Genomic DNA, 13,393 nt, shown 5'->3' on the forward strand with positions numbered 1-13,393 from the left:
GGCAATCTACATCCGTAGAGTTAAATATCAGAAGCGTATAGATGACAATGAAGACCGACTGCTTTGACAGCATTGACTGCCTGTGGTATATATATGTATTTTTAATTTAATACATGTTTAATGTATGTTATAAAAATTTTTATGGAAGAGTCACCCAGGGCCGTGGTGTTATGCCAGATGGTACATCAAGATTCACTTGTAATGGAAAAACCATCTATCACTTCATGGGTTGTAGTACCTTTTCTGAATACACTGTTGTAGCTTCAATTTCATTGTGCAAGGTTTGTTGAATTCTTTTACAGTTTTAAATTCTTATTCCATTTGTTTTAAGCGTATCGACGTACGCACACAGATGCAATTAAAAACAATGCATCACATACATTGGATATGATTTGTGGGAATTTATTGTATTCGAACCGATCTGGAAACAGACGTCTTTAACAATTTCACCATTACGACGCCCCCTCCGTTGTGATAATTGTTAAAACTTGCATTTTCTCCTAATCATTTTCACTTTGAAAATAATCATGTAGCTTACTTTGGCCCTTTGTTTTAAGATTATTTATATTTTATTAATTATGAAAATTAATTGATTTACATATGATTGACAGATACCGAAAGAGGCAGATTTGCAGAAAGTATGCTTGCTTGGCTGCGGCATTTCAACAGGATTCGGAGCTGTTTTCAATACTGCTAAAGTTTTTCATCTTAAAATTCATTCAATTAAGTTACATTAGTTAACTTAGAATTGAAATATTTTAAAAGGTTGAAAAAGGATCGGTCTGTGGTGTTTGGGGCATTGGTGCTGTGGGTCTAGCCGCCATTATGGGATGCCAGAAGGCCGGTGCAAGCAAAATATATGCCGTTGATATCAATGAAAAGAAGTTTGATCTAGGTTTGGTTTGTAATTGTTTACAATTTTCAACTACTATATTTTGAGTATAAGTTTGTGACGTGAAGATTTGTGAATATTTTATGGGGAAGGAAAAATCTGAAAAATATTTTTTCAGTTTGGTCGACAGTTTTGTGGCTTCCAAATAATATTTTTTCAGAATGCTTAATTACTATATATTACCAAATGCTTGATAATATAAAACACATAATTAACTTTTTAAGCAACAAATTTTTGGAATTATCTTTTCATTTAATTTATTTGAACTTACAAAGCTAAAAAGTTTGGGGCTACACATGTAATTAATCCAGCAAATTACAACAAACCGATGCAAGAAGTTCTGGTTGAAATGACGGATGGGGGCTTTGATTACACATTTGAATGCATAGGCAATGTTCAAACCATGGTTAGTAGAATTAATTAGTGTTCATTTTTCAAAAATAAATTGTGATTGGCTATTGAATTAAAAATACCAACTATATAATGCTGCTGAACTTCGGGATCTTCTTAGTTACTGTATTGTTTTTTAACTAATAGCAGTTATCATTGTCCTGCACAAATTATAATGGACCCGCGACGTCAACACTGCTCTTGCTTCTCGCTTTCAATACATTTTTTAATGGAAAGAACATGATAGGGAATACGATACCAATATAAAATATTGTGGCATCAACGTATCAGCCGCTCCTGAAAATTTCGCGAAATGATTTATGAAAATTTTTAAGAGAAGCGAAATTAAGATTTCTATCAATTATTATTTTAGATAGAAATAAAAAACCTTTACAATCGAAGCTCTCAAGAGATCCTGGACTTAGATTTTTAACAAAAGCTTTTTTTCATTTTTAATTTAATTCCAAACTCGAGAAGTGAAATTGTAATATATTTTTTTTGTGGGGAATCTAATTATGATAAACGGCAATTGCAAATGAAATTAATTAGAGATCAGCATTAGAGGCCTGCCACAAAGGATGGGGTGTGTCGGTCATCATTGGAGTTGCAGCAGCTGGCCAGGAAATCTCCACCAAACCGTTCCAACTCGTCACAGGCAGAACGTGGAAAGGAACTGCATTTGGAGGTATTATTAGTTGATTTGTGACGACATGTTCGTCAACTGATGATTGCTTTTAGCACTAGTATCTCGGGATGACGCATTTTTTAGAAACCTTTTCGTCAATGAAAAGTTTTAGTATTATTTATCATTTTAAAACTGATAAAAAACAGGTTACAAGAGTAAAGATTGCGTTCCATTGCTTGTCAACAAATACTTGGGAAAAGAACTAGAAATAGATGATTTTGTAACTCACACCATGGAATTAAACGATATAAACAAAGCTTTTCATTTGATGCACACTGGAGAGAGGTTTGCATTTATTTGTCACGTAAATGATATATTTTATGAATGGTGAGAAATATTTTATTTCCTATTAAAATCACTCATTGTTAGTTTGGAAAAAGAGTTTCTATAATTTTCTATAAAAATCCCAATTATTAATTTGGAGAGAGAGAGAGAGAGTTTTTATAAGTAAACAGATTAATTGATTGATTGACCTTAATAATAAATTTAATTTTTCAGCATTAGATCTGTTGTTAAAATCGGCCATTGATCTGTCGCAGTTTCGGTACATTTTGGTTGATATCATTTGATAATATTAATATTAATAAAACTTCCAATTATCCAATCACGTTCTACTTTATTATTATTGACTGTGGTTCACAGCAAAATGTATAAATAAAATGTCATCATCACCGAAGCACGTGCGCTTTTTGAATGCCGTTTTTTTTTGCGGACAGAGGTACTATGATGCGTAATTGTGTTCATTGAAATTAGTTTCACGAATCTACCCGTGATGTAGTGTTTACTTTATGTCCACCTTATACGACCGATTTAAGCCTCGAGTTTATTTTTATTCGCACGAAGGCTTGCTTTTCGTGTTTTTGTGTTATGTCCGGCGTATTGAAAAAAAAAATCGGAAAACTTTTCTTCCGATCGTGCATTGGTGGTAGCATATAACCAAATGAAATTAAATATACTTCTTTAGATTTAATATAATATATATACAACACAGCAATAACAAGAAACAGTGAGAACTTTTATAATTTTCCACGCGTGATTTGTTAATCAGTGAATGTAAATAAGGTAAAAGTGAATTCTCTTACATTTAATGCCTTTTAATTCCGCGCTCTCTGCTGTTACTTTGCTTTACGATCGACATTCAAACGACCCGCCGAAATATAAAAGCGGAACGGCCGACGAATTGTTTCAAACTATGCGACTTGTCGTCGACAACCTTCGGCTGCTGCTAAGAAGAAAAACTTATCTCAAAATTTAAGGTTAGAACTCACCTACCCTGCTGCTTTGGCTTACGATGTGAGTTTATAAAATTATAATATATGTTTATTTAAACAAATACATTTTGATATCAACTCAGAAACGAAACATGGCTGCTACGGTGTCCAACCTTGTTTTGTTATTTTTAGTTGTACTGGTCAAACCTTCACCATCCATGCCAAACAAAAACAGATTGTCAATAGACTGTTATTACAAAGATTTATGTCCGTATTTAAGTAAAATCGTCAAATTCGCCGAAGGGAACATGAGAAAAGAAGACAGTTATCCGGAAAAATTCAAACGAGCCAACTATGAAACTCAATGGGATTATGAAGATTACGGATACGGAGGAGGAAGATTCGGAAAAAGAAATGATCCATCGTAAGATTCGATCGTCATTTTTCTATTACGTCTACTTAAAAACTGGGTCATGTAATTTTTTTGAATGTTGTGACGATAGTCGCCATCTAACTATTATACAAACAATTATGAAAATGATACTATGTAATTTTATCACATTTTTAATAAAAAATACTTGCATTTACAAATGATTCATCACATAATATGTGCATTTTAACGTATTGGTTATGAAATTTTGTGTTAATCAATAAAGAAAGCAGGTCTAAACTGTATCCATTTGCTTTTGTCTTCGTTTATAGGAACATATAAATAGGTTACTAGAGTGTTTCTCGTAGTATCGCTGTAAACAGGAATGTACAATCGATTGTGGTAGTCCAAATCGTAGTTCGCTGTTTTCTGTGAAAACAAATTTTAGATTTTACTTTACTAAACTTTACTTTCAAAAATTTACGAGTGAATTTTTCGTAATAAACATTTACAGAGATTTTCTTTAAAAATGGACGTTTTTTAATGTTCCGTTCGTAGCAAATGCGATTCTTTGCTTGATACGGTGCTTTTAGGTCATTTTATGTTCCCATCGGAATGAATGTGCCAGAAAAATAAAAAAAATGCCGTAACAAATTTTATGCTTAAAACATCTGACAATTTTTAAGGGTTGTTATTGTAAAACAAATAACATTTTTTGTTGAAAAATTTAAAAATACTTTTATTGTCCATGAAATGTGGCATTCTGGAACCTCAGAATACACTGGTTCATGTCCCCTTTTCTCTGTTAACTTGTTGCCGTCAAAATTACATCCCTCAAGTTTCAGTCCTTTTAACTTTAGAGTGCGATTTCCAGATTTGTTGCCTTGGTGCCAGCTGCACTCCATGCATACATTATCGATGGAGCTATTAACGGATCTTAATAAATTACAGATATAATTTTGTTAATAAATTTAATATCATTTGATAAACTCACACCCTTATAAAATTAACCTTGAAGATAGTTGCCGATGAGCGTTAATAAATGACTCGGGTCTTAAAAGGTCTGACAGATCTATTGTGTTATCTAGCAATCTTCCTTTTTCAACTTTTTCTTTCCATTTGAAGATTGATGAAGTTTTCTTGATGAGTGTTCTCATGTAATTCATTGGATTTTCTGGACCTTCCCACTTGTTCAGCCAACATGATGGAGTCTAATGAGAACCAAAGAAAAAAGATAAAAGCTTCCCAACTTAACTTTCAAATTTAAAATTTTCACCTGAATGTTTATGAGTTCAGATGCCATGTGAGCCACCTCAGCTGATAATAACTGCTTCCCAGATAAAACTTTTTCAAGAAGATTGAGCGTGTGATCAACGTAATGCACGACATTTAAAGCTGTATTTACCTCCAATGAAACAAAATAGCTAAGCGAATCTAATTCAGATTTATTGTTTGTTGTCTTTTCGGGATTGTGTTTTGCATTTAAGAAACTATGATCCTGTATAAATAATAAAACAAAATTAAAACTAAAGTTGGGTTTGTCAAACAATATTTTTTATGGTCGGTTTTAAAATTTGTGTTGAACGACGTCTAAAAGCACGTTCAAGAAAAAACTCTAAAACGCAAACCACGGTGCAAGGTGCAAATATAATATTTTTGTGTAAAAATATCTCACCATATTCAATTTTTTCCAAAAGTTAATCATTGGATTAATTTCTTCACACCACAATTCACGATCGAATTTTGAATTTTTCAAATTCGATCTTTTCAATTGCTTTAAATGGTTTATAATTTCGTTTGCTACCAGCTTTTCAGTCACTAGATTAATATTCTCTGGAAGTCCTGAAAAACTTGGTTTATCAAACTCTGGCAAACTCTCTATGACGTCTATATGATCCTGAAAATGAAATAAGGAAAGTATGTTACCAGGTGAGGTAAAAATAATTAATGAATACCTTGAATTGGTAGGACTGAGGAGCTTTGAGAGGACCAAGCGATTTATTCATGTTCGAATTGAAGAATTGATTCAAGTAGGAAATCAGTACTTGGTTGTCATCGTTATTGTCAATTTTCCCCCCATAGACTGCTTCTTCAAAGAGACCATGAACAAATCCCCACGATATATTGCTTGTGTCTGTGATTGTAATAATTTTTTACCAAATTTCATAAAATCAGCCGAAATGGCTCATTGAATATAGACGAAATTGTCTTCAATGGGCGCGTTGCTAAATGCAATCTGTTACTGTTAGACAACTGTGTAACTGTTTTTTAAGGGAAATCTTGAATTACAACAATAAAAAGCACAGCCTGGACATGCGCCGTTTAATTAAGACAAAAAGTATTTTATTCCATAAATTATCAACAATGACATCAAAAATAATAGGAAAAAGCATTTGTAATAAACGTAGATATGTTTATATAAACTTAACTCTTCAAATTACTTAATTTTTTTGGTTAAATTAAAACTTTTTGAATTTTCAGATGACATTTTTAAAAAATATTCTCAGAAACACAGGTGGAAATATTTTTCTTAAAGTTCCTGTTTGTTTGGATTTTTTAAGCAAATGAATATCAATCGTAGTGATCATCTTTTTTTAGATTTGAAGTGAGGAGAAATATTTCGGTGAATCCTCCGGATTTTCCAACTCAATCATTTTCCAATTGCCAACATTTTTCAGAAACTCAGGCAAGTTACAAAAACAAGTTCCGTTGGCCTAATAACTGAAATTTCATTAAAAACTCAGTTTTTTTTTTAGATCATTGGCGTTATGGCAAAATGATTCATCATCCACTAAATAGTTTTTTTAGCGATAGCATCTTGTTTTCTGAAGCATGCTGTGGATGATGGGGTATGAGTGAAGCGACTTGCTGTTTTTCAAATCAATTTCAGAGCTTGATGGATATCCACTTGTTGGTTACATCCAATACATGTTCACATCTATTAAACGAAAAACTGAACGAGACTACTTCTCTAACAAACTTGAAGACGCACATAACAATGTTGGACAAAAATGGAACACTATCAAAGAAATTCTAAACAAGCAACCTCCTAACTCATCAATCACCAAACTAACTATCAACAACCAAGCAATTGAAAATAAACAAGAAATATGTGACCTTCTCAACACCCACTTTGCAAACATCGCTAGTCAACTACTCTCAAACCAACCTCCCTGCTATGGTAATCCTACAGATTTTATGAGCCCATCCCCACCCCATTCCATTTGTCTATATCCTGTTACTGAACAAGAAATATTAACTACTGTTAATATCTTGAAAAACAAAAAGAGCTATGCAGACGATGGACTCAACATGTTCCTTATCAAAAGCATAATTTCCTCTATCATATCACCACTTAATCATATCTTCAACTTATCACTAAGCACTGGAATCTTTCCTGACTCATTTAAAATAGCCAAAATCATACCAGTATTCAAGAAAGGAAACAAAGATGACATTAACAACTACAGACTCATCTCCATTCTTTCCCCGCTGTCAAAAATTCTTGAAAAACTTTACTTTAAAAGACTCTCTAATTTCTTCTGCTCCAACAATACTATCTGCAATAACCAATACGGATTCAGACCCAACCACTCAACTGAGCTTGCTATTCTTGACTTCACTCAGCACATACTAAATGAAATGAATAACAAAAATCTTTCTATTGGCATTTTCCTGGACTTATCCAAAGCCTTCGATGTCATCGATCACAAAATACTCCTATCCAAACTACATCATTACGGAGTAAGAGGCACAGCTCACAACTGGATGAGAAGCTATCTTTCATCACGGACACAATATGTTTCCATGGACAACATCAATTCAAAGCACGCTCTTATTCATCACGGGGTGCCACAAGGATCCATACTAGGACCCCTTCTATTTTCTATCTACATAAATGACCTCTGCAATGTTTCGCCCTCAACCAAATGCGTACTGTTCGCAGACGACACCAACCTTCTTTTTACTTCCAACAACCTACCAGATTGCTCTGAACATATCAATCTTGAACTCCAAAAATACTCTAACTGGTTATCCAATAACAAACTAATCATAAATTATTCGAAATGTGCATACATTATTTTTGGCCCAAAAATACTCACCAACCAAGCTCCTAACCTAAACCTATTAGTTAATGGTGTTCCTATAAGCCGCACCCTGTCTACCAAATTTCTTGGAATCACCATCACAGAAAATCTTTCATGGAATTCTCACCTACAAACTACCTCAGACAAAATCAACAACTTCTACAAAATCAAATATAAACTCTCTCTTTGTGCTCTTCGCACGCTTTATTACACATTCATCTACCCTTATCTAACCTACTGCATCACACTATGGGGAAATAGTCCAAAAAGCCACCTGAATAACCTAATACTTTCCCAAAAAAGATCAATACGTTTAATTTTTAACCTCAAACCCGATTCTCATACTAAACCCTAATCCTAAATAAATACTAATCAACAATCTTCTCCCACCTCACTTTATCAACTTCAATCTACAACCACTAGACACACCCCTCTCTTCTATATCTACAAAACTCGCCTCAAATTAATCCAGACAAGCATAAAAATAACAGGTCCTAAAATTTGGACAGAACTTGTACCTCCCCATCTAAGATCCATCATAAACCTACAACATTTCAAGTCAAAATTCCGTGCTTTTTTATTGACACTGGATCTCGACTCCACCACCTAATATTATATTAAGAATAAGCTAGAACAAATGATGCGGATGAATGGTCTTTATGAATGGTTAAACATTTATGTGTTTATATATGTACTGAGCGAACATTTACATAGTTATATGTCTATATATGTATGACACGAACATTTACTTATTTATCTTCAATTATCTTTCTGCTTCAGTTATTTTCCTTATTTTATTCCATTCACTATTCATGTATTTACCTGCGGTGGCCACCACAAGACAAACAGTCTTATTCGGTCTCCGCATACTCAACTTCATAACTTTTATTCACTTATTTGATATGTTGTTGATTATGAATAAAACTTTGAAAATGAAATGAAATGAAATACAAACGAACGGTATACTAAATTAGGCAGCAACAATTATGTTCGCCGTTTTTTGCATTAAAAACATATATGAGTTTTTAGATAAGCAATCCAATTTATTTCGTAAATAACTAAGTTTACTGTGTTTCGTTCAATAATGAAACAGAATAAATATCTAAATTACGAAATATGCAGAATATAACAGCAAAAATATGCATGGTGATCAACAGGCAGCGACTATTTTCTTATCTATTTTGGTATACGAATCACATCTGATTTTATCTGACTGTGCATGCTTTTGTCTAGATATCCATGTTTTTGACAAACAGGCGTTGCGAGAAGCACGCGTGAGCTAACAGCTGCGTTGCTAATTCTAGCTGCCCACTTCAGACTGTTTTATGAATCTTGCACGGTTCTAAGTAGGTGATTTCAAAGTTTGATTGAATGGCGCCACAGTACCAACTCAATGCTATATACGCACGTATATATATATATATATATACGTATATATATATATATATATATATATATATATATATATACACGTATATACATGAGTCCTTATACCAGCATAATTAGTACACACTGCGACAGAACGTTGCGGAAATTAACAAAGAAAAGTAAATAACCTGAAAGAAACTAACATAAACCATAAAGAACATAGTTTGCGCAGCTTGCCGTCCGTGGCAACGCGCCCAATGAATAAACTAAATAAAATAACTATGATCATTAATGTATGAATAAGGTTGTATACCAGATTTTGAAAATAGTTTGTCTATTATTTGTACGGCACACTGCAAATCTGTTTGACCAAATTCATAAAATTTTGTCCAACCCTTAATAGATAACAATTTTTTAACAGGCATTTAAATAATATTATTATTCACGTTGAGATTTTATTATTTCATTGTTTAATATGAAGAAATTACGTCACTTGGGAAATTGGTTAAAAATGTTAATTTCATGACGGTTTTTCATCGATGTCATTAGAAGCAGATACAAATCATAATGTAGGCAGATTTAATGTTGTTTAAAAGATATTAAAAGATGTTAAATACTAAATACTGGCACAAACTTGCGGGATGTATGATCTCCTCTCTTGGACAACGGCATGGAACCAGGCCAACGTGAAGAGAGATTGGGACCTCAACAAATCATCATTATCATATTAACTATTATACATGAAGTAATTAATTAACTGAAGTTGGGAAAGTGAAATTTGAAGGATGATGTATTGAAAATTCAGAAACAGACCAAATGACGAAACGTGTTTAAAGAAGATTACCTCATGACGTTTCTGTTTTTTGAAATAGTGTCTGTCCCCCATGAATCATAAGTCCTCAGCAAATTTTTTTTCACACCAGCAGGAGCCTACAAAATTATCCAAGTAAACTTTTTACCCATAAATTATACTATATTATAAATGTAATAGTGAAATAATTCGATGCCACATAATAAATTACCGTCCAGATAATTCTCATCAATCGAGCAAAATTATACGACGAGTTTGTTATTAAGTTTAAATTTTGATAGCTTAACTTAAATGTTGGTAAGAATGAAATATGTCTTTAAAACAATGCGGAAACATTGGATAAAATTAATACAAACGTCTCATACATACGCAACACATCCGGTAATGCATCGTTATGAAATGCGGTTGCTTTTCAATTATTTTCTTTATGGAAACTACGAGAAACAATTTTATTACGTACCATCCACACAACTTAAAGTTATTACGTACCATCCACACAACTTAAACGTTTGTAAAACCGTTTAGTTAAAATGTCATTATTTAGATAAGAAAATAGTTTAGCAATAAGTATGAAGCCGAAATCCGGGCCCCTCAAAATTACGCTCCCTTGTCACTTGTTTGTTCGGCTCCGTGATTTATTGTTGAAAGTTTTGATAGTTTTACATCAAACTTCGTTGGTTAAGATAGTTTGAAAATTAATTGATATAAATTTTTACAAAATACGTCGATCATTTAGCTTAATAGGAAGAAGATGGTGTTTTTTTTAATTATAAGAATTTAATAACGTACCACTTGACAGCATATTTAAAAAAAACCCTTCTCGGAGATTTCAATAACAAGTGCTACTAAAATCAATTAAAACAATAATGAAAATATTAAATTTAATATAAATATGATTATAACACATTGCAACAAACAACATACAAGACTAATGAGCTAATCACCTCGTATGTAACCTTCAAACAAGTTTTCAGGAAGACAGCAGGAAAGTTTTGATGGGCTTCTGAAGTCAGCCATAATCGAAAGTTTTCATGCGGCTCCAAAGATTTGAATTCCTTTAATATATGTAATTTTATATGATAAAAATTTGTTTGAATTTTTAGACAATAAAACAACTAAAACATTAATTAGTATCTTCATCGTCATCATCACATTGGCTTAACATCACGACAAGTGATAGCATATCATTTTTTACAAGTTTATTCTTGAAAATATGAATCATCATTTATTTCTTAAAGGAAATTCATAATGTACAAACCTTCTCAAGAACGGAAAGCCAAGAAATAGAAAGATGCAAATTTTTCAAACAGAGCCACTCCCCTTTGTTGGCACAACTTTTCAGCAGCTGTATAGCGGTGTCTGTTTGCCCTTGACCTAAGGCTACCTTGTAAATTTAAGTCGACTTTCGTTAAAAATCTTTAAATAACAATTTCATAATTCTTTAAAGTTGTTTGGATCATCATTATCGTTTACGGCATTATCATTACATTGAAAAGACACCATAAATCACATCACATTGTTTCGCGGTACTCAAAAAAACTGTAATCGCAATTTAATCGTTTCATCATTTGTACGCATTTTTATTAGACCGGCACAAAACGATTAATAATCTGATAAGTACTTAGGAAATAATTTAGATTGAGACTAGAGCCCTGCGCGGTTTGCGGTTGTCGCGGTTTAAACCGCAAAAACCGCACCGCAACCGCGGTTTTTTACGGTTGCGGTGCTTAAATCATGCGGTTTTACGCGGTTGCGGTTTTGAAATGTGCGGTTTTTCGGCGGCGCGGTTTTTTTTATCAAAACCGCGGTGACCGCAAAAATTTTGTTAAATATTTTTGTTCGTCCATATCATTTTAAAAATTGCATTATCATTGTAATAATTTTTATATATAGTGTCTTTGAAAAATCTTAATATCATTGGAAGCCGTTGAAGCAACCATTTTCTTTTTCCTGTTTACTTTGAAAGAAGTAGTTATTTTATTTACGGCGTGGTTAATTATCGATTATTTTATAAAAATGTCCGAGGTAAAAAATGTTGATGTTGATCCACAGGTAGATGTAATTGATAAATAATTTTTGATTAAAATGATGCTGTCCAAAAGCAAAAACGTTTCTTTAAAAGCGCAAGAAAATTTTAAGTGAAATTTGGGAAAATTTTAGCAGAATTTATTTTAAAAACGTGGCTACATCATTTATCTATTGTAACAAATGTGAAGCCTAAATGTTATTTATTAAGAGTAACAGTGATTTGGATGTAGATAGTTGTGATTTATAATGTCAATAAAAGCACTAATGTTGTTTTTCATTTCTTGCGGTGCGGTTTTCAGCGCTGCAGTTGCGGGCGGCTTTGGTTTCAAGTATTGCGGTTTTGTGCGGTTGCGGTTTTTGAAAATTCCAACCGCGCAGGGCTCTAATTGAGACTTATACATAAAAAAGCAAATTTTAAAAATTATTCTATATTCTATAGGTAGCTTGCGCATGAAAACAAGACGTGGAGATATATGAGAGAAGAAAGGGGCACGAGCACTAAACAAACTTTTGCATTATTATCACTGCTAAACAAAAATTACTTCATAAAACACTCAAAAGCAGTCAATTTAGTTGTTTTTCTAAGTAAAAATACTTTATCTTTATGTTTCACAACATACTGAAAAAAATTGTGATTTTATTCACATTATTAGCATTTATTTTCAGTAGTAAAGATTGTTGGTTATCGGTACATATATCCTCTAAAAAACACAATCTCAAAAAAAATTTTCAGAAAAAAATAAAAGTTTTTTTTTAAATAAATTACATTTTCCGGAGTCGGATAAAAAAATCCGATTCCGACCCTTACAAAATTCAGACTCCGACTGCGACGTTGCTTAAAAGTTGCTAAACAATTCAGTTGATAAAATTATCAACTGAATGATTCACTGAAATTTTAAATACGTGAATTAATGTTGTGAATAAAATTCAGATTGACAATGGTAAAAAAAATTTATATAATCAGTCGTAGCTTACTTGATTATATTTATCAAGACCAACAGTTTTCTTGGCTAGGTCTTCGAGTTCCTGCGAGGGATCTGCTCCTTGAGAAATGATGAACAGGATTGGCTCCCTGCAATGTGAATCCTGCTCAAACAACTGTCTTAAATTCAAATTGAGAGCTGACAACTCTTTGAAACCTGAGTAGAACATATAACATTAATACACGTTGAATTGTATTGAAAAGGTTTCTGGAATTTGACAGCAAACGCACCCAAATAATTGCAAGCGAATGAGTTCATCGAAATGAGTAAACTCTCAGGCTTAATTGCTTGGACAGTGAGCAGTTCTTGAAAGGGAGTTATCTTTGAAGACAACTTCTGTGGGATTTTCGCGGTGGATTTAGGTAAAACCCAGTCAGACCAGATGTTTGTGTCTGTCAAGTTCAAACTGGAGTACAACTCAGGAAAAGTTTCCTGAAAATATAATCATTGATTTTAAAATCTACCAAAATTATACTCATTGATTTTAAAATTGCATAATTTGCCAAACATAAAATGTTCAATTAACCAATGCAATATAATTAAACAAACAAAAACAGTACTTTTCAA

At 32.7% G+C, this 13,393-nt stretch overlaps 2 protein-coding genes across 2 annotated transcripts in view; one reads left to right on the plus strand and one right to left on the minus strand.

Moving 5' to 3' along the window:
- Window positions 1-2,647, plus strand: part of HELRODRAFT_95088 (hypothetical protein) — a 5,873-nt gene extending 3,226 nt beyond the window's left edge. Inside the window, exons 5-11 of the mRNA XM_009024349.1 lie at window positions 149-281; window positions 612-698; window positions 766-895; window positions 1,168-1,298; window positions 1,832-1,967; window positions 2,114-2,252; window positions 2,466-2,647. Coding sequence (XP_009022597.1) covers window positions 149-281; window positions 612-698; window positions 766-895; window positions 1,168-1,298; window positions 1,832-1,967; window positions 2,114-2,252; window positions 2,466-2,496 — 787 coding nt within the window. The 3' untranslated portion in view covers window positions 2,497-2,647. The remainder of the gene's footprint in view (window positions 1-148; window positions 282-611; window positions 699-765; window positions 896-1,167; window positions 1,299-1,831; window positions 1,968-2,113; window positions 2,253-2,465) is intronic.
- Window positions 2,648-3,821: 1,174 nt separating this feature from the next.
- HELRODRAFT_66985 (hypothetical protein) overlaps window positions 3,822-13,393 on the minus strand; it is a gene marked incomplete at both ends in the record, with an annotated part of 39,529 nt that continues 29,957 nt past the window's right edge. Inside the window, 13 exons of the mRNA XM_009024262.1 lie at window positions 3,822-3,977; window positions 4,286-4,484; window positions 4,560-4,759; window positions 4,825-5,046; window positions 5,224-5,445; window positions 5,504-5,682; window positions 9,318-9,399; window positions 9,639-9,708; window positions 9,849-9,934; window positions 10,760-10,870; window positions 11,074-11,199; window positions 12,819-12,982; window positions 13,057-13,258. Coding sequence (XP_009022510.1) covers window positions 3,822-3,977; window positions 4,286-4,484; window positions 4,560-4,759; window positions 4,825-5,046; window positions 5,224-5,445; window positions 5,504-5,682; window positions 9,318-9,399; window positions 9,639-9,708; window positions 9,849-9,934; window positions 10,760-10,870; window positions 11,074-11,199; window positions 12,819-12,982; window positions 13,057-13,258 — 2,019 coding nt within the window. The remainder of the gene's footprint in view (window positions 3,978-4,285; window positions 4,485-4,559; window positions 4,760-4,824; window positions 5,047-5,223; window positions 5,446-5,503; window positions 5,683-9,317; window positions 9,400-9,638; window positions 9,709-9,848; window positions 9,935-10,759; window positions 10,871-11,073; window positions 11,200-12,818; window positions 12,983-13,056; window positions 13,259-13,393) is intronic.

Source organism: Helobdella robusta, assembly GCF_000326865.2.
Source record: "Helobdella robusta unplaced genomic scaffold HELROscaffold_4, whole genome shotgun sequence".
In the NCBI taxonomy this organism is placed as follows: Eukaryota; Metazoa; Annelida; class Clitellata; order Rhynchobdellida; family Glossiphoniidae; genus Helobdella; species Helobdella robusta.